Source organism: Phyllostomus hastatus, unplaced genomic scaffold (genome assembly GCF_019186645.2).
Source record: "Phyllostomus hastatus isolate PE091 unplaced genomic scaffold, TTU_PhHast_1.1 phas_scaffold_78, whole genome shotgun sequence".
In the NCBI taxonomy this organism is placed as follows: domain Eukaryota; kingdom Metazoa; phylum Chordata; class Mammalia; order Chiroptera; family Phyllostomidae; genus Phyllostomus; species Phyllostomus hastatus.
This window is the reverse complement of record NW_025334041.1, coordinates 71,601,600-71,622,816: the sequence shown is the minus strand read 5'-3', so window position 1 is coordinate 71,622,816 and position 21,217 is coordinate 71,601,600. Positions and strand designations below refer to the sequence as shown.

The 21,217-nt window shown below is 39.1% G+C and overlaps 1 protein-coding gene across 2 annotated transcripts; it reads right to left on the bottom strand.

The window, feature by feature from the left end:
• Window positions 1–2,462: 2,462 nt before the first annotated feature.
• Window positions 2,463–19,999, bottom strand: KRCC1 (lysine rich coiled-coil 1). Of its 2 annotated transcripts, none has more exons than XM_045827720.1 (3): window positions 19,802–19,999; window positions 9,662–9,774; window positions 2,463–3,871 (listed from the first exon to the last, which is right to left on the bottom strand). In XM_045827720.1, exons 2-3 carry the CDS (start codon window positions 9,708–9,710, stop codon window positions 3,084–3,086), a joined length of 837 nt encoding a protein of 278 aa, XP_045683676.1. In that variant the 5' UTR covers window positions 9,711–9,774; window positions 19,802–19,999; the 3' UTR covers window positions 2,463–3,083. The 2 variants fall into 2 exon arrangements, with proteins under 2 accessions (XP_045683676.1, XP_045683677.1); XM_045827721.1 differs by lacking the exon at window positions 19,802–19,999 and adding an exon at window positions 19,563–19,751.
• Between the last annotated feature and the right edge of the window lie 1,218 nt (window positions 20,000–21,217).

The window sequence follows — 21,217 nt, the reverse complement described above, 5'->3', positions numbered from 1 at the left end:
TGTGTCTGCATTTTACTGGTATCTTTAGTCAAAATATTTCAGTTTATTTTTCTCTTGTAACACTTTATGTGGCTAAATCATATTCCCTCCCCTCCCTTCCAAAGTTTAAATGCAATGTGTTAACCTGGACTCCTGGGAGCACATTTCTGTGGAAAGGGCAGTGGCCTAGGGTATCTTTCTCAGCTGCATGGCTTGAGGGCTCTCTCTTTGTTATTATGAAAGGTTCAAAATATGGCTACTTCTCTGCCTCTGAGAGCTACTCCTGGTTCCGAAAAGTTTTTCTGTTCTATTTCCTGCAGGCCTAGAGGTCTTGCCTGCTAAGGTAGTATTCTCATTGTGGATGCTGTCTTATTGCTGTTACAGTACTATCAGCATCCTCCTGCTTCATCTTGGACCTTACCCCCACTCCCAACCATTTGAACCTCTCTTTCCTTTCCCCCCAGTGTCACTTCCTGCTCGATTGGGTTTCTCAGCCTAGCAAGTTTCTCTTCAGGTAAGGCTTTGTCCTTCGGGAAGGAATATTTGCTGGATATTTCTGAAATCCTCAGGGTTGAGATGACCGTAACACCATTTGATCTCTTGGTGCTTCTGTTGCAGAGTTTGCACTCACCAACCCAGAGCCTGTGATGACTTCTTCCAGTTTTGCAGTTCTTCTCAGACCTATTGTCCTGTTTCATATGGGATAAATGATGGCTTGGGACGGGGTGGTGACAAAGAAGATGGAAAGAAGTGGACAATAGGAGACAATTTGGTGACATAACCAGGAGGAATTAATGGTGGGTCTGGTGTAGAAGGGTCAAGTGTGATTTTAGCAGGGAAAACTGTGGGAGGAATAACTGGTGGTGAGGGAAGTCAGTGCTTTTGGGGTTATGAAGGGAAATATCACTTAGTGCACTTGGATAGGGGTCTAGATCTCAAGGGGGAAGATCTAGTCCAGAAATAGAAATTTACAGAGGTCTTCAACTGTCTTAGTCAGTTTGGGCTGCTATAATAAACATATACTGGGCAGTGGAGCTAGCATTCTGGCCTCTTATAAGGGCACTAATCTAATCTCGTTCATGAGAGCTATACCTTCATGACTGATTACATCCCAAAGGCCTCACCTCCAAATATCATTACATTGGGAATTAGATTTCACCATATGAATTTGCAGGGGGAACATTCAGTCCACAACACAAGTGTATGGGTAAATTTAATGCCATGGCCCTGGATGAGATCTCTTATGATGTGCAATTAGAGTGGTGGTCCAGAATTGGTTCCTGATGCAATACACAGGATGCATTTAGAGGTGGGTGGAGGAGGAACCAGTAAAGGAGACCATGAGAGGAGCTGTGGAGGTAGGGAAAAACAGGAGAAAGTAGTGCTGTGGAAGCTGAGAGGAGCATTTGAGGAAAAGGGACTGACCAATTCCAGATGGAAGCTGCCGAAAGGCTGAACTGAGCATAAATAAACAATATCCATTGCATATAACATGGAGGTCATTAGAGACCTTGAGAAGGGCAATTTCAGAGGAGTGGTAGGGTCAGAACAGGTGGAGGAGATAATGAGCAGTGAGAAAGTGTGGGCAGCTGGTGTAGACATGTTTTGATATCAAAAAGGAATGAGCTCAAAGGTCAAGGGAGATTTTGTCATTTTTTTCTTCTGTATCATTCCGATTTTAGCATATGTGCTATGGAAGTGAGTGCTGTCATGTGTTTTTGGAAGAGGGGAAACAGAAGTATGTTTGCCTACTAATGGAATGATCCAGTCAAGGAGATTCATGGTGCAGAAGTCCTTGAGAAAGTAAAAGGGTGTAGAATCCAGTGCACAAAGGGTGGAATTTGACTTTAATTAAGAGCAGGGACACCTTTATTGGCAACAGGGGGGAAATCAGAGAATAGGCTTCCTGGGGGAAGTTTATAGATCTGGTGGTAGGATGATGAGAAAGTCTTCCTAAGAAGGCTTCTACAATATTTTCTCAATGGTGTGTGAGGCGAAGCCTTCAGCAGAGAAAGGGGGTCTATATGGGTAGCAGAAGGAAAGGGAAGGTTAGCAGAGAGAGGGGGGAATGTAAAAGATATCTCTGAATGGGAGACTTACTAGGGAAACCTTGAAGGATTGAAGGTTTGTGGTCATAGTATAAAATGAAATGGGTCCCTACCCTTCCCCTTCTCTCTTCTTCTCCCCATTCTTTCCTTTCATTTTTGCTATTTGGGGCCCAGTGAATTAGAAGGCTTGGTAAGGTGGTGATCCCAAGAGGGGCCAGGGGTAAGGCAGCAGGCCATGAAAGAGAACTGAGGAGAGAGGGGGTAAAATGAGTTTAAATATGAATGAGTAAGGTATAGCAGTTAAGGAATTTTTTATAGCTGTAAAGTGTGACCTACCCCAAAGATCTTGTCTTTTAAGTACAGACTGCTCAATTACTACTCTTCTAGAAGAAAATCATCATTGAATAGGAAGAGATCATTGACACAGAACAAATGTAAAATTAGAACACTTTATTATAAATACTTGTTATAAACTGATTTTGTATCAACTCTTTGAAACTTTTAAAACTATATGTCACCTAAGCATATTATTTTAATGTATTTCAACTTCCACTTTTCAATATAGATGCTCCAAAGAAAATATAGAAAATACAAAGAGCTTCAACAAAATGAAACATATATCTAACAGAGGGAAAAAAATCTAAATTGCTTCATTGAGAAAACCAATGAACATAAAAATACCCCACCCCAAAGTAAAACAAACCCAATCAAGAAATAGATTCCACGAAGCCTATTAATCCTCCAATTTAAAATAAATGACTTCCCAAAGGAAAAATACTTCCATCAGCATGACAATTTGATGAATAAAAGCAAAACTACTCTCATTAAGGGAAGTTACATTATATATAAGAAAAATGTAATAATGCTTTTAGAAAATGGAGAAAAGTAATTTCCATGTTGGAGATCAAGCATACTAAATACTTTCTGTTCACTTGGCCTTTGTTAGAAGTTAAAGTACCTGTTTATATGAGAAAAGTGCTATGAATATGAACATCAGAAAACCAAGCTACTCAATGATTTTTTCAGTTTAACCTCAGGAGAATCAACTCAAGAGCTTCAAAATCCAAGGATAGATTGGTCCCAAAGCATTTCTTCCTCAGTTCTTTCTTTACCTTGTTCTTTTTTCTCTTTTCTACGCTTACGATCCTCTTTCTTGGAGGCCACATCTCGTTTTTTTTTCTCCTTGTGATTCTTAAGCTTTTCTGTACTGATCCTGACTGTTTCCACCTCTGTTTTTTTCTGGATGCTCTTGTGTTTGTCTAAGTCTATTTCCTCACAGCCTTTTTCCCTCTTATGCTTGGGCTGCTTCTCCTCTGATTTTTCTCTGCTTTCTTCTGGATGCCTTTTTCTCTTGTGATGCATCCGTTTATGACTGGCTTTATGGGCACTGGTACTGTTTTCTGAGAGGTGCTCGTAAACTCTAGAGTCTACACTGTATGTGCTGTAATTGTACTCTTGCTGACTAAGGTTCAGGGGAACCGGTTTTTCTGAGAAATAGTCCCTGGTGAACTGGCAGTAGCTCAGGGAATCTAGTGTTAGTCTGCTGTCATGAGCCGGTAGCCACTGAGGTAACTGGTTTTCCACAGTTTGTGAAATATTGCATGATCTTGGGTAGGTTTGGATGGTTTCAGATGGGAGCCTTTGATCAAACATTCTATACCTGGGTCTGAAATCAACCTCTTCTTTGTACCTACAGGTTTCCAAATAGCCCTCTCTCATCTGTCTGAAACAAGTTTTTGGTTCTAAGCCTCTGGCTTTCTGCACTTTGATATAATCTTCAAGTTCATCTTGAAAAGAGTCATATGTCTTCTTTGAATGCTTCATTAGGTTGACAAGAGAATACTCTGTAGAGAAGATAAAAGAAAATTCTTTATACTAGATTATTTTATTCTGAATATATCTTTTGCTTTTAAAGAGAGCTTCAAAACAAAACATAGAAGTCCAAATTAAAACCTAATTCAGCATAACAGTTAAATATCATAAAGTTGTACACCAAAAAGGAACATTTTGGTGTATAACTTTGGTGTATAACACCAAAAGGATAGTTAAATATCTCCCAGACTACTCACAGGGAATTTTATCCTTCTCAGAAGAGAGATAGAGGCAGAAAGGAGCTGACATTTAAGATTTTGCTGTAGGGCTACAAATGTAAGGCATGTAAAGATGTGTAGATAAGGACTACACACTCACGGTGGGTGGCCTGATCTAAATGCTCATTTGTTTTCTAAAGTTATGATTAATTAGTTTCTTGTATCTTGCTTTCTTTTTTTTTCAAAATTATTGTTTATTGTTTTCTATGAGAATGGAAACATGAAGAAGTAATTCAATCTTTAAACTCTTCAGTTTACCCAAACAAAATTAAGTGAACACACACTCACCTGACTAGAGTACTGCAGGACTTAAAAACATAAGAATGTTTCTAAAATGGTTTGGGAATGCCGGAAATTAGAAATTCAGCTATGAGATAAAACTCTTAGGTATAGGGGATGAGGGGAAATGAGAGAACAGAGTTCCAGCTCTTCTATATAGGGCTTAGGTTTCATTCCACTACTTCTGATTGGTGAAAAAAGCATTCTAGAATGCATTCTGGTTTGTTCTCTGTTAAACTGCTGGTGGGAGGGTTAAGGGAGGAAATGGAGGTGAAAGTTGAGAGGGGGGTTGAATTGCTACAGAGAAAAGTTTCAGGAAAAATTTCTGAGTATTCTATACTTATGCTAGTGACTCCTTTTTTTTGCGGGGGCGGGGGGGAAGAATAGCACTATTCTTGCTTCTCTTCCTTTACCCTACCTAAAATCCTGCATAAGTACAAATAAAGCAGAAAATGTACTTAACTATGAGATGATAATAACCTAGGTATTTCTGAGGTATTTCTGAGGTATTCCTAGGTATTTGGAGGTATTACCTCCAAAGATTAGGAGGTAAGCATAACCATGCAGAACTGCACATTTCTTCCCTTTCAAAGAAAAATAAGCCTAACACAGCACTCTATAGAGTCACTAGTGATCAGCTATCTTATCTGGAAATTAGGGATTAAAAAGAAAGTCTACATGAAGTTTCATTTGGTGAGTCAGAAAATTTAGCTACTATTCTATTCAACTTAAATAGTATAAAAATTTGGAATAAAATAAGATAATGTAACAAATATTTGATTAATATATAGAAAGGATTTGAACAGACTCTTCAGAAAAGAATATACACAAATGGCCAATCACATGAAAAGATACCATTAGTCATCAAGTCAATGTCAAATGAAACCTTAATGAGGTACCACTGTACACTTATTAGAATGACTAAAATGAAAAAGACTGACAATACCAGTATTGGTGAGGATGCAGAACAATTAGAATTTTCATACACCGTTGGTGGGGATGTAAAATGGTACAACCACTTGGAAAACAGTTTGGCAGCTTGAGGAAGTTAAACATATGTCTACCATAGGGGCTGGTTATTCTACTCCTAAATATTTACCCAAAATAAAAGGAAATATATGTCCATATAAAGACTTATACATGAATGTTCATAGCAGTTTTATTTGTAATAGCCCCAGAAAGGAAAACACCTAAATGTTGATCAACAGGTGAATAAATAAATCAAATAGTGGTATATTCATACAGTGGAATACTATCACTGACAAAAAGGAATAAACTATTGATATACTTAACATGGATGAATCTCAAAATAATTATGCTGAGTGAAAGAAGTCTGACAAAACAGTATATAATATTTGATACCATTTACATGAAACTCTAGAAAATGCAAATTTATCTATACTAAAAGTGATTACTTTGAGATGAGGCAGGAAGAGGTGGGAGGAAGCCATTACAAAGGGCATTTTTTTTGGTAAAGATATGTTTACTACCTTGATTGTGTTGGTAATTTTATGGGCATATACATTTGTCGAAAACCAGACCTGCCTGGTATGGCTCAATGGATCAGTGGACTGAGCGCAGGCCTGTAACCTGAAAGGCTGCTGGTTTGATTCCCAGTCAGGGCATATGCCTGGGTTGCAGGCCAGGTCCCCATTTAGGGGCATGCGAGAGGCAACCTATCAATGTTTATCTGCCTTTTTTTCCTCCTTTCCCCTCTCTAAAAATTAAAAAAGATATATTTAAAAACTCCCATCAAATTGTACTTTAAATACATGCAGTTTGTTTTTTTAAATATTTTATTGATTATACTATTATAGTTGTCCTGATTTTGCTCCTTGCCTCCACCTCCACCCAGCACCTCCACGCCCCCCCCCATCCCCCAGCTCAGGCAATTCCCCCACCATTGTTCATGTCCATGGGTCGTGTAAGTTCTCTGGCTATTCCATTTCCTATATTGTACTCTACATCCCCATGGCTATTCTGTAACTACCCATTTGTACTTCTTAATCCCCTCACCTCTTCACCCATCCCCTCACAACCATCTCCCACCCAGCAACCACCACAAGGCTCTCTAGATTCTATGATTCTGTCTCTGTTCTTCTTGTTTGCCTAATTTGTTTTTTAGATTCAACTGTTGACAGATTTGTATTTGTTGCCTTTTATTGTTCATAGTTTTGATTTTTTTCTTAAATAAGTCCCTTTAATATTTCATATAGTAATGGTTTGGTGATGATGAATTCCTTTAGTTTTTTCTTGTCTGGGAAGCTGTATCTGCCCTTTGATTTTAAATGATATCTTTGCTGGGTACAGTAATCTTGGCTGTAGGTCCCTGCTTTTCATGACTTTGAATATTTCTTGCCAATTCCTTCTAGCCTACAAAGTATTTTCTGAGAAATCAGCGGACAGTCTTATGGAAACTCTCCTGTAGGTAACTAATTGCTATTCTCTCACTGCTTTTAAGGTTCTCTCTTTATCTTTAACCTCTGGCATTTTAATTATGATGTGTCTTAGAGTGGGCCTCTTTGCATCCACCTTGTTTGGGACTCTCTGTGCTTCCTGAACTTGCATGTTTATTCCTTCACCAAATTAGGGAAGTTTTCTTTCATTATTTTTTCAAATAGATTTTGGATTTCTTGCTCTTTCTCTACTCTATCTGGCACCCCCATGAGCTCCTTTGTACCTCTCAAAGTTGTCCCAGAGGCTGCTTATACTATCCTCATTTTTTTGTGTGTTTTTTCTTCTTCTTGTTCTGATTGGTTGTTTTTTGCTTCCTTATGTTCCAAATCATTGATTTGATTCTCAGCTTCATCCACTCTACTGTTGTTTACCTATAAATTATTCTTCATTTGAATTAGTGTATCCTTTGTATCTGTTAGATCTTTTTTATGCTGCTGAGGTCCTAAGTTCCTCGAGCATCCTTATAACCAGTGTTTTGAATACTGCATCTGATCATTGCTTATCTCCATTTTGCTTAGCTCTTTTTTCAAGAGTTTTGATCTGTTCTTTTATTGAGACCATATTTCTTTGTCTCCTTGTTTAGGTAGTCTTCCTGTGTTTGTTTCTATGTTTTAGGTAGAGCTGCTTTGACTGTGTTTTGGTAATATGGCCTAATGTGGTATGTGTCCTGTAGGGTCCAGTGTCACAGCCTTCCCTGTCACCCAAGCTGGGTACTTGAAGTATGCCCTTTGTGTGGGCTGAGTTCACCCTCTTCTTGTAGTTGAGCCTTGGTTGCTGTTGACAGGTCAATGGGAGAGGTTTACCCAACCAGTCAGCTGCAAGAATTGGCTGTGACAACTGACCACCAACCTCCACCCTCTATGAAGAATTGGGTATGCTAGGGTAGGGGTGGTGGTGCTCCAATGTGGTCTGTAGCTGCCCACTGGGTGCGCTGACCCTGTGGTTTCCTGGGTGGTGCAGGGCAAAGTCAGCCCCCACCTGTGTTTTGCCTCTGGCCACCCTGCCTGAGCTATATAGCAATCAGATGGCTGTGACTTGTGCTGGGCTTGGAGATTCCCAGTGAATGCAAGCTGTGTATCCAGTCTGGCTGCTCTTGTGCTGTGCCTGGGGCTCACTGAGGCCAGCTGTTGCTTGTTTGAAAAGATTTAGAAAGTTGTGAAGCAAGAGCCAAGACCACCTATTTATATGGAAAAGCAGGTTGGGTGGGCCCATAAAGGGCCAGGTGGAGTCTCTAGGGATCTCCAAGGTGGGTCAACCAGTGTTAGCCAGGTTGATGGAGTCTCAGATATGGCATCAGCTTATGGCTATGTGGGGGGATGGTTTACAAAAGGGACAAAGGCCTCTGTTCGCCTTGATGCCAGACACTTCAGTTTCTTCCTGTGTACCTCTAGTGCCTTTCAAGCTGCTACCCTGGTGCTGGAACTCAGAGGTAGTGAGTCTGAGTAGGTGAGTCCGTGTGTGGATTCTTTATGAGGAACTGCTTGGGGTCCCAACAGTTTCTTCCATCGACTCAATTCCTGCTGGTTTTGAAACCAGAAGTTGTGGATACTTATCTTTCTGGCACTAGAACCCTGGGCTGGGGGTGTCTGGTGTGGGGCTGAGACTCCTCGCTCCCAAGATATGCCTTGCTTCCAAGATATGCCTCACAAATTTTTATCCACTACACATGGATGAGGGACCAGCCCGTCCCACACCTGCATCCCTTCTACCATTCTAGATGGATGTGGTTTCTTAATTCTGTAGTTGTCAGACTTCCATTCAACTTGATTTCTGACAGTTTTGAGTGATGGTTGTTCTATATTTTAGTTGTAATTTTGATGTGGTTCTGCAAAGAGGTGAGTCACATCTGCTTATACTGACATCTTGACTGGTAGTGTACAGTTTATTGTATATTACACCTGAATAAAGCTGTTTTTAAAAAGTCACTAATAAGATTAAAAAGATGTTGATAATTGTTTAAAGTGAATGACGGGTGCATGAAAGTTCATACTACTCTTCTCTACTTTTATGTTTGAAAATTTTTAATAAGGGGAGGGTAGTGGGTAGAGGGATTGAGTAAAAAGGAAAAAAGACTCATGGGTATGGACAATAGTGTGGTGATTGTGGTGAAGGGATGGGAAGGGGAGTATAAGGGGACTAAACAGTAATGGAAAAAATACAATTAAAAAATTCAAAAAAATTTTACACATAATACAATATATAGATGGTATATTATAGAATTGTATACCTGAAACCTATTTAATTGTATTAACCAATGTCACCACAATAAATTCAATAAAAAATAAAAAAATAAGAAACAGGAAAAAAGAGTTTTCTTCATACTCACTACCATGGTTAATCAAAATGACAGATCATCAAAATGACAAGTGATATTAAATGTAAGGATGTGGAAAATTGTAAACTTCATTCACTGTTGGTGGGAATGTAAAATGTTGCGGCTACTCTGAAAAACAGTTTGGGAGTTCCTCAAAATGTTAAATATAGAGTTAGCTATGGCCCAGCAATTTTACTTAGGTATATACCCAAGAGAATTGAAAACCTGTGTTCATACAAAAACCTGTATACAAATGTTCATAGCAGCATTATTTGTAACAGCTAAAAAGCAGAAACAACTTAATGTCCTTCAACTGATGAATGCATTAAATGTGGTATATTCACACAATAGAATATTATTCAGTAATAAAAAAGAATGAAGTACTGATACATGGTACCACATGTATGAACCTTGAAGACATGCTAAGTTAAAAAAACTAGTTCCAAAAACCACAGATGGTGCAAAAATCAATAAAGAGCTGAAAGGAACCTTACCCTTATCAGGCTGAGAACGTGGTGGAGAAATCTGATCATATTCACCCATTAATTGCTTCAGTTTCCTAGCATAAATTTTTCCCAAATAGTGAGACTGTGCAACAACTGGGGAGCTAAAAAACATGACACAAAGGTTACAAAATTTACTTTTGTCCAATATGCCACTCCCACTCACCTGAGAACCACCACAATCTTGTTATAAAATCATTCAAATTTTAAAATATCATTACTATAGTTCAATCATCTGAAAATTCACAAAAGTCACTTCCAGTTTCTTACCATTTTTTCATGTAAAACTGATAATAAAGCTCACTTTTTGAGATGTATTTTACCCTGGAAAACTTAGTATTTTGTTTATTTTAGAACAAAGTAACCCCAAATTTACACTTCATAATTTTTAATATATTTAGTCTGACCCAACAGTTTAAGAATAGCTTTTGCTGGCTTTCAAATCAAAGTATCAGCTTCAGGAGAAATAATCCTGTGATTTAGAAGATCTTTATTTTCAACCTACTGGATAATGTGAAACCCTTTGTGATTCAAACTATTTACTACTCCTCACATGCCAGGGGTGTCAAACTCATTTTCACTGAGGGCCACATCAGCCTTGCGGTTGCCTTTAAAGGGCTGAAATAATTTTAGGGCTATATAAATGTAGCTACTCCTTAACTGTTAAGGCACTGAAATTACATTTGGCCCTTTGAAGGCAACTGTGAGGCTGACGTGGCCCCTGGTGAAGATGAATTTGATACCCCTGACATTTGCCTTTTACAAAAAGTATCTATAAAATGTTCAGTCTCTGTTCATTCACATGGTATCTATGAATAAAATACAGGAAGGTAAGATAGAAGTTCATATTAAACTTTAAGGTATATTTTTAATCTTCAACTAGATACTATTTCATATACCATCTCAAATCTTAATTTCCTGGGTGCTTGAAAGACCATAGTACTAGCTTTTGCTCATTAACGTTTTAGTATGAAAAATACTTAGTACGACTATAATATTAAATATGATAATATATTTTTACTTAGTCCAGAAAATACTATTCTGAAGGAGAAGTTACTGGGGTACCCGCAGGAATCTAGACTTGATGGAAATTATCTCTGGGGTACTAGTGCTGAAAGGCTGGGCTAAGAAACCAAGTCTTGGAATTTTGTTTTTTATAGATGACCACCTCAAGAAATGCAATCAATTTTAAGATAGTCAATAATTTTAGTGATATCACTAATGTCATCTGAGAATCCCATGGAGGAACCACAAACCATCATTACCTGTGGTAGGCAACTGTCTTCCACAGTTGGCACAAACATGGCCACAAGCAAGGTTCATTAAACAAGGATTAGACAAGCCATTCAAAGCTACCATCATATTCACGTATTAATTTCTAGCACATTTGCTAAAAATGTTTCTCACCACAATAAAAAATCTATGTCAAAATTACTACATTTACACTTGAAGTCTGTACCTAAAGCTCCTAACAGTTTAAATTTTGTAGAAGTTTGCTAGTTTATAAACACAATGCTAATCATGGAACATCAAAAATACTTTCTATGCAGCCATTTAAATGAGTTAGAACCACACAGACCAATGTTAATGATATATTAATGGTGTATAGATATAGAACTGTATCTACCTACATACCTATTTATCTAAAATGCGATTTTAGTATAAAAACTCAACCATACAGAAAATTTAAATATATGCATACGCATTGATTGTAAGGAAGGACTGTAAATCCATTCACTAGCTTTCCTGGGAGGTGGACTGGGGAAGAAGGCAGGTGACCTTTGGACCTTGAGTAAAGAGCCTAATGACATTTGCTAGGAGGAAGGGAACTTATCTCTGAAATACTCTTAGCAAGATGTCCCTGGCTAAAGATTACCTATAGTAGATAAATCCAGGATCTCTGAGGCATAATTCCCTGAACAATGTCACAAGCTCACAACTCTGGGATATAAAATGCTGATTGATAATTTAAACACTTTCACTGTGTGAGGTGACTCTTACTTAGAAAGCTCACCTACTATTCTGGGTCAGAGATGCATCATCAGTGTGGGAAAGTATGTTTTGAGAAACCATCTTTCATGTACTAGATATCTGTTTTCATTCTTGATTGCTTCTTCCCTTTAAGTCAGGGCCCCCAACTCCAGGGCCAAGGACCAGTATGGGTCTGTAGCCTGTCAGGAACCAGGTTGCACAGCAGGAGGTGAACTTGAATGTAATACACTTGAATCATCCCAAAACTATCACCACCCACCAGTCTCTGCCACACCCTCGTGGAAAAATTGTCTTCCACAAAAACAGTCCCTGGTGCCAAAAGGGATTGGGACCACTGCTTTAAGTAATTAGTAAACCTCAATATTGGGTAATATTACTGATTCTTATGAGTCTGATTTGATGCAGTACCCATAGGAAAAAATGAAAAGATATGCACTAAACTTAATGGGGTATGGGAAATGGGGTTAGAAAAGGAGTAGGGCAGAACATTTAACATTTGTTCTCTGCACATGTCTGTACTGTTTTAATTTTTGCAAAGAACATATATAACTTTGTAATTAAAAACTCCATACAAATTTAATTTAAAGGTTCTACAGGAAATCTTCAAACTAAGCTTAATGTTCAGTACCAGTGTATAGATTAAAAGATTTGCTTATGGCCCTGGCTGGCGTAGCTCAGTGGACTGAGTGCGGACTGTGAACCAAAGCATTGCAGGTTCGATTCCCAGTCAGGGCACATGCCTGGGTTGCAGGCCATGGCCCCCAGCAACCGCACATTGATGTTTCTCTCTCTCTCTTTCTCCCTCCTTTCCCTCTCTAAAAATAAATATGTGAAATCTTAAAAAAAAAAATTTTAAAAAAGTATAAAAAAGTAAAATCTCAAAACTCATAAAAAAAAGATTTGCTTAAAAATATTATGTTCAAGAGCTGTAAATCAAAAACATTTTAGAAAGGACTTAATGAATATTTAAAAATATTTGATATATATAGTATCTTTCTAAATTATTTTTAGTTGCTTTAAAGTATATAATGTACATAACATTTAACTCTTAAGTCAGGCAAGGTAAAAAGTTTAACTAAAAAGGCTTCCAGAACTCCTCTTAATTCAAAATTAATATATACAATACGATCATGATGATATGACATTGATTTTTCTATTAAAAATCTTTTTTACCAATTTAATTATTTTTTATTTTAGAGAGAGGGGAAGGGAAGGAGATAGGGAGGGAAAGAAACATCGGTGTGAGAAACATACATAGGCTGCTGCCTTCTGCATGCAATCTGACTGGGGATCGAACCTGAAGCCTGGGTGTGTGCCTTGAACCGGTGACCTTTTGGTTTGTGGGATGGTGCCCAACTGAGCCACACCATAGGGGCTTAAAAATCTTTAATAAGACCACGTAAATATTGTAACAACTAAAATAGTACAGATGGAAGGTTTACTGAAGACTAATCATTTAGAAGCTTGATAGCCTAAAATAGAACAACAATATCCCTAACCATTCAACCCTTAATACCAGATTGCCTATTTCTGAAAGTCAACGTTCTAAGCTGTGTGGACAGAAAAAAAAAGGGGGGGGGGTTTCTATGGAAAGTTACCTCACAGGATTATCTGAATGTAAATTCCTAAAGGGGCAGGTCATGGTGAGTAGTCATGCCCCAGGCACATTTCTTAGTAAAAGGTTTATCTTTGCCATAAGCAGGTCCCGTCCATTGTTTCTGTGCATCTAGTTCAGCTATTTTCAACTGGTGTGCCACAAGAATTTTTAAAACATGCAATGCCTGATTATTTAGTCAGAGGCACTAACCTCTTTTCCCTTAGATTGCCAAATAAAAAAATAACAATAACCAATATAATAGCTGTCTGGTGTGAATGCCCTGTCTTCAACCATAAATATATAGGTCTTACCATAGATTTTCATCTTATTGGTCATGTTGCATAAGACTGTGTCTGATTAATTAATTCTTGGTACCAGAAATCCTTATATACAAGTACAGGCACCTGAATTTATTTTTAGAAAGCTGCTTTGGAGTAAAAAGTTTAAGTAATTATTCAAAATATACCTACTTTTTTGGTCAAATTGGCCAAAAAAATTTTTTTGGTGGGTAGCAGAAGTTTGGTGCTCAGTTTATTTGTACTAAGATGAAAAAGGCTGAAAATTGCTGATCTAGGTAACACATCTTTGCAATAACCATCCAAAGAGAACACAATCTCGTTAACTATCCTGTAATTCAGTTCCCCCTTTGCTTCCCCCCACCTCTATGTAATCTTCCTTAGTTCCCTCCTTAATTTCTTTTTTTCCTCCTTTTAAAGATTTTATTTATTTTCAGAGAGAGGGGAAGGGAGGGAGAAAGAAATGTCTTCACGTGAGAGATACATCTGATCAATTGCCTCTTTCATGCCCCTAGCTGGGGACCTGGCCCACAACCCAGGCTTGTGTCCTGACTGGAATCAAACCAGTGACCTTTTGGTTTGCAGGCTGGTGCTCAATCCACTGAGCCACACCAGCCAGGGCCCTCCCGTTAATTTCAAATGCATAAAAGAAACTGCAGAACTGCTATTTTCTAGAGCACAGGTGGCAAACATACGGTCTGCAGGCTGAATTTGTTTTATCCAGCCCCGTACCTTGTTTCTAACTGGCAGCATCGCTGAGCTCCTTGCCCCTACTTAAGGAGTAGTTAATTTATACAGTCCTAAAATTACATTTGGCCCTTTGAAGGCAACCTCGAGGCTGATGTGGCCCCCAGTGAAAATGAGTTTGACACCCCTGTTGTAGTTTTTGAGATCTTGCTTCCCAGCATGTGCTGTCAGTTTGGTTCAAATAACCTCTTAGAAAAATTCTCTGTTTAAGTCTGGACGTTTTCTCACATTGACAGCTGATACTAAAGACACTTGGCGTCACCTTTAACTGCTTCACTCACCAAGCTCTTACTTTATCTCTATTAAATAGTAACATATTCCTGAGCTCAAAATCTCAGCCATATTTCACCCTATCAAGTTCTAACTCACGTCAAGTCTAGCTTTGTTTTTCAAGTCTATCTCTTGCCCTAGCTGAGTGTCTCCCTTGGTTGGAGCATTGCCCCATACACCAAAAAGGTTGTAGGTTCAATCCCTAGTCAGGGAGCATAAGGTAGGCAATGTATTGATATTTCTCTCTCACAGTGATGTTTTTTTTCTCTCTCTCTCCAAAAAATCAATGAACATATCCTTGGGTGAGGATTTAAAAAAACAGCTAAATAAAAAATAAAAAGAATTTCTATCTCTTCATTTTTCAAATCCTGTAGCACTACTTAGTTCAAGTTCTCCATGCCTTTGGGCTTTATTAAACTTTATCACTATTAATTAAAGCTTGTCTTCAAGATACCATGGTGGTGTGGAACAAGAGAGGAAAAAAGATGAGTATTACTGACTTCTGTATGCCAAACAAGGTAATAGACTATTCTATCTTGTACCTCTGCAAAGTAACTGGAATTTCCTTGAAGATTAAGACACCAGGATTCAAAGAAAATAGCTTGACACATGCGTTAAATGATAGAGCTAGATCTTAAACTTTGGTTTATCTTGACTCTTTCCATTATATATACATAGCTGTTTCACCCACTGAGAATTATAAATAAGGGAATAAGACAATTCCTAATATCAAGGAATTTATAATTTTGTAAAAATGATAAGCAAAGAACTATAATGTAGGACAAAAACATGTTAGTAATATAAGAATAGGAAAGTACAGTGTCCTCTTGCTGAGGGATTTGAGAAAGGCTTTGTGGAGAGTGGATTTGGACTGACCCTTAGGAGATGGGTAAAATTTAAAGAAACCATTAGTAAAGAAAGGGTATTTTGGAGGAGGGAAGTACATTAGAAAAGGCTTATCTGCTTTAGCCAAAACAAGGTATGCATGAAGGTAGTGAAAGACTGTGTTGTAGAGGTAAAATGGGGCCAGATCCTAATAGGCTTTATTTGAGCATTTGAATTTAATTCTGCAGTCAATAGAGGAAGAAATGAGACTCAAAATTGGGGATAATTGTAAGTAGGGTATTGAAGGCAAGAGATTATTGGACTGAATCAGTACAGAAAAGAAGGGAAGAATGTAAAAGACATTCTACAGGTGGAATGAAAGCAATTTTTGATAGTTGGGGACAGAGAAGGTAGAAGAGTGAGGAAACATGGATAATTCTAAGGCTTTCATGCCAGTGAGGTCAGAATAACAAAGAGGAAGAAAAGTTATTACTGCTATTATAATTATTACCCAGAAGAATGGAAGTGGAGAGTAGAGAAGCACAGTATTCAAAAACATGAATTTGATTTTGAAATAAACTCAGATTCTATCATTATCTTTCACATCTGCCCTTCCTTTTCCTCTGTGTTCCATTCCTCCATGTGTTCACTTCCTGTCTGAAAAAGTGTTTAAGTAACTTGTAGGTGTTCTATATACCCTGAAATTCCTTACAAATTAACATAGTTGGGCATTTGAACTAACTGTATATATACCAAACTCCTGTGAACATGGTGGGCAATAGGAACCATTAGAGGAAAGAAAGAAGGCATAGTAGTAAATTCTGGATGTCGTAGAAATCTTCCCTCAGAAAATTTTGATGCTAGTTCTACTTTTTAATATTATTTTGCATAGTATTATTTACTTACTCATTACAAAGATTGTAGCACTCTACAGTTTGAAGAACACAGACAGTGATTATTGTGGACACTATTTGCATTCTTACCATTGCAGTTAGCTTTTTTTTTAGATCTCATATTACAAATTTTTCCTTTTTGTAATTGCTAAAATCCTGAAAGAATCTTCTAACAAATTTGTTTTTTGTTTTTAATCCTCAACTGGAGACATTTTTTTCATTGCTTTCAGAGAGGGAGGGAGAAACAGAAGCATCCCTGTGAGAGTGTCACAGACTGGTTGTCTCCCATATGTGCCTGGACTGGAGATGGAACCTTCAACCTATGTATGTCCCGTGACCAGGAATGAAACCTGCAGTCTTTCAGTTATGTGCTTGTTCATGTACTCTTAATTGGCAATTATTTAAGGCTTTTACGCATATCTAAAGTAAAAATACATTTAGTCTCACTAGTGTTTTAAGGAGAATAATATATCAAATATTTACCATTTGTTAGGTAACAGTTAACTGAATAGTTACTGAAATAAATTATATTTTTTCAAATCCTAATGAATAAAAGTCTCAATCCTATGTCAACAGAAATTTCATTACTCTATAAATGTTATTTGATGGCCATTCTAGGTCAAAGTTTCATGTTTTATGAATTACCATTCTAGTATATAGCCAACACACGGAACAATTATCAACACAAAACCATAAGTCAGCTCACAATTTTAAAGTTGTCCAGGACCTCAGAGTTAAGTGCAGAGTTCCTCAACCTCAATACTGTTGACATTCTGGGTAGAAGAATCCTTTGTTTTGTGTGTGTGTGCAGCTATCCTGTGCATTTTAGGATGTTTGCAGCATCTCTGGCCTATACCAAACAGATGCCAGTAGCCTCTGCTCTCACTATGCCCTTCCTTGCCAGGTGGTGAAAACCAAAAAAGTCTCTAGAAGTTGCCAAATGTCCTCGGGGGTGGGGGTCAGGGGCAAGTTTACCTTTGGTTTAAAACTACTGTATTGTTTGAATTATAAGATGCCCCCCCGCCCCCCCTCACCAATTTGGGAGGAATAATGGTTGTTAATGCTGCTGTTGAGTTCTGTTTACATTTACATTGGTGAAATATTGTTATTTACATTATTAAATATTTTACATTTTTTTGTTTCAAAAATTTTTCCCCTATTTTCCTTCTCTAATACTTAGGTGTGTCTTATGGTCCGAAAAACCGCAGGTACTCAATTGGGTTAATCCAATTGCTCTTCCCCACAGATGACAAAACTCAAAAAAAAGTTTGGGAGATAGGGTCATACAGCTAGTGGAGAAATCACAACTAGAACCTATGACTAGTCAAGACTCCTATTCCAGTATTCTCATTATACTACCCAGAAGTGGTATAAAAGGTTATTGGCTAGCATTGTGTGGACTGACATCATTAAGTCTTTAGTAATTCTGTACATATTCAGTCATCACACAAAAAACCCCAAAAATGCCAAGTCAGCTAAAAAGCGTTTTTTTCCACAAGAAACTGTTTCCAAATCTTCCTACGATCTGGTTATGACAGCCAAATAGAACTGTAGTCTTGACTCCTATAAACTGCTCAGGCTTACTTGTTGGTGAGAGGTGGGATATTTGTTATGAAAACCAAAAATCCAGATTTATCTCAGAAAATGATGCTAACCCAGGCTGACTGAAGACATTAAATCTAGTCTTTCAAATTGCCCTCACTAAGATACTTAATGGCACATCTAGTTGCAATGAATTTCTAATTTCCAATTTTAGTGAATGAAATTTATATAGAATGCTTACAAAACATTTTAAGAAATTTATATTTTACTACTTTGTTATTCCTCCACAGTGAAAGGTGTAAAAGATTATGGAAAAGCACACAAAATTAGAATATATCATGGAGGAGGGTAAATACAAAATTATTTTTATGAGCTTATTATATTTATTGGTGTCCCTCCAGATGAAAGGAATTATTTTAAGATATTCTGGCTTCCACCATCTTTCACTCTGGAGACAAAAAGCAACCTAAGGCAATACAGTAAATACTAGAAGTTAATTATTAAAGTGAAGTTGGCTCAATGTTTTACTGAGATCTTCTGCAGTGGGATCAAACTCCATCTAAAACCATTCGCAAACTGCCTTATAGCCTTATCTCAGTTTGGAAAAAGCAGGCTGTTTGCAGATAGTCTTGCAAGAATTTAACGTCTCTTAGATGGAAACAATCAAGAAATAGCTTTTCGTATTAGGGAAAATGTGTTGGTGAGAACCATAAAGACTTTTGGCAGGGTCACTCCTTCCAAACCCCTGCAACAAAGAAACTTGACCAAATTTAACCACGGCCTCTAGCGGCCTAAGATGAAATTCCCGCGATGACCTTTTCAGCCTGTTAGGATAACTCAGGGATGTCCAAAGAAATTTACTGTTTTAACACCTGATGATAGACTTATTTCTAGTCTAAAGTCTATTTCTAGACTAGTCTAGTCTATTTCTAGACTAGTCTAGTCTAAAAGGGCTTTCAATTACGACTCCTTCCTCTGACCCTTGAAGATGTACGGTATCTCCTGTAACTCAGGGTTCTTTCTTAAGGACCTGAAAGTCATTCCTTTGAAATGCAACCATCAGGAAGTTTAGGCCTCAGTCCCCCAGTCACCGTGGCAGGAAAGAACCCTAATTTCCTAATGTCAGCAGGCAGACACAGCTAGCCGCATTCACACTAACGAACCCTTCGTTATTTCCACTTCTCCGAGTCTACTTGACTCTACTCCCCACGCCTTCCTTTTCCCTTTCAAACGCCCAGTCACGTCTGCGTAAATCGAAAGAAGCTCAGCGCTTTTCCCTACTGTTAGTTGCTGAATAAAATGTTTTCATCCTTCTGATGTCCGGCTTTGTTTTATTTGACTTTGATAGGTACATACTAAAGCTCAGTTCAGAGTTTTAGATAGGCCTGTAATCTTAAAAGCTTGTTTTAATAGGGTGTTATCCTCAAAAAGCCAGGGAAACTTCTCCAAAGTGGTCCCTCGAAAACCTGAGCCCCTCCTTCCTTCTCCCAGATGCTACGTCCTACTGTCCCCAAATTCCTAACTCCGCTTCTCCCTAATTATCCTACTGTGAGGTTTCTGTTTTCCAGGTGTCGGATTCCACCCAACGGAGATGTGCTCCCTTCCACGGCTCGGGCCTTTTATCTCCGTATCTCTGACCCCTCAATCTTGAGTTTCCTCATCAAGGCCCCAGCCTCCCTGGCACTCCAGGTCCACCGGCCTCTACCTGGCCACCTCTTTCTCACTCACACCTCGGCTTCCTCAGCACGCTGAGGCGTCCCTTTTGCCTCCAAACGCCACCTGGGGCCCTAGGCGCCCCTCTCCTCGGCGGCGGGTGGTGAGAAGAGTGGAGGCACTCGGACCACTACCGGGTCGGCCATTTTGCACATCGGGGCGCGGCCGGCGGGCTTGATGCGCAGGGCCTTTCACTGGGCCGGGGAGTGGAGGGGCTGAAGGCGGGGCCGCCCCCGCCGCCGGGGCGGGAACTCACCTTCTTTGAGGCAAGGGCGGGCGTCTACAACTACTGTCCCCCTCCCCGCCAACGCCGCCGGCCGGGGGATAGGCCGAGGTGGAGATGGCGGAGAGGCAAGGACAGCCGCTGCCGCCACCACTGCCTCCGCCGCTGAACAGGCGGGGTGAGAGGAGGAGGCGGAGACCGGGACTCCTGAGGGGAAGTCGCCGCCACCACCGGCGGCTGACTGGCCCGCCCCTGCGCCATGACGGAAAGGCGAGCTAATGCGCTTGCGCTAGTCGCCCCCCAAGAAAGGCCCCTTAGCCCCGCCTTCCTTCTTGCCCCGCCCCTTCGCCCGCCATTTCCGGGGCTCCGCTCTAATACGGCTGTACCCTCGTATTCTCTACCCAATTTCCCACCCTCCTATTGGAGGCAAGGAAAAGCTCGTGGGAGCTCTTGCCCTTCTGAGAGTGAATCTGCAGCCAACTAAGGGAAAAAAAAGTAAACCTGGAATCCACAGATTACCTCCACAGCATCTGAAAAATACATTATCTCCTGCTTTATCTCTCTGTCCTTTTGTCAAACCTTTAGTAGACAAAGTAGATTAAACAAAATTCTCATTCATGATATGCTGTCATCATTGGTCTGTAAATGACCTCTCTTTCTGCTCTGGCTCTCCCTGTCCCTCTTCTCCCTCTTTCCCTCGCTATTAAATATGTGTATATATCCATGAATGTACATATACACACACATCTCATCATCTTATTCCCTACCTCCCAAAGAAATCACTACCCTGGTTTGTAGTCATCACTTCCTTCCATATACACACATACGCACACACACACACACACACACATATTTATAGTTTAAAAAGTTTACATTGTTTTTGAATTTAGTAAGATACCTTTCCCTGTGCGGTTCTGGGACTTGCTTTGCTCAACATTTTGAGGTTCATTCAAACTGTAGTATAAACGTGTTATTTGTTTCATTGCTGTACAATGTTCTACTCACTTTCTTGTTGATGGGCATGTCTCCTGGTGCACTATGCAAGTTATTCTTAGATATCCTTTCTTGTCACACTACCACTGTCTAATTTCAGCTTTTCTTTTGTTAGAACCATGGCAGTGGCTGCATAACTGATAGCCTTCCTCAGACTTCACCATTCCAATCTACTGCCCATATTGTTGCCAAAGGGGTCTACCTAGAAGTCATTACGGGCTTCCATTGTCTGTTGAGAAGTCAAAAGTGAATACTGGCAGGCTTCTATGCACCTCCCTGATCTCATTACCTTCCTATGGCCTTCACTTCCCCACCCTGCTTTCATATTATGACCCAGCAACGTTAAACCTTTACTGATTCCTGTAAATGCCAAGTTATTGCACAAACTCACTTTATTGTACATGCTGCTCCTTCTTCCTGGAATGTACTCTTCCTACTTTTTAATAATTGATTTTT

Coding starts and splice junctions, on each gene's coding strand:
- KRCC1 (XM_045827720.1), bottom strand. CDS start 9,710: ATGGGTGAATATGATCAGATTTCTCCACCACGTTCTCAGCCTGATAAG. Junction 3,872..9,661: donor ACGTTCTCAGCCTGATAAGG/GTAAGGTTCCTT, acceptor TCTTCTCTACAG/AGTATTCTCTTGTCAACCTA.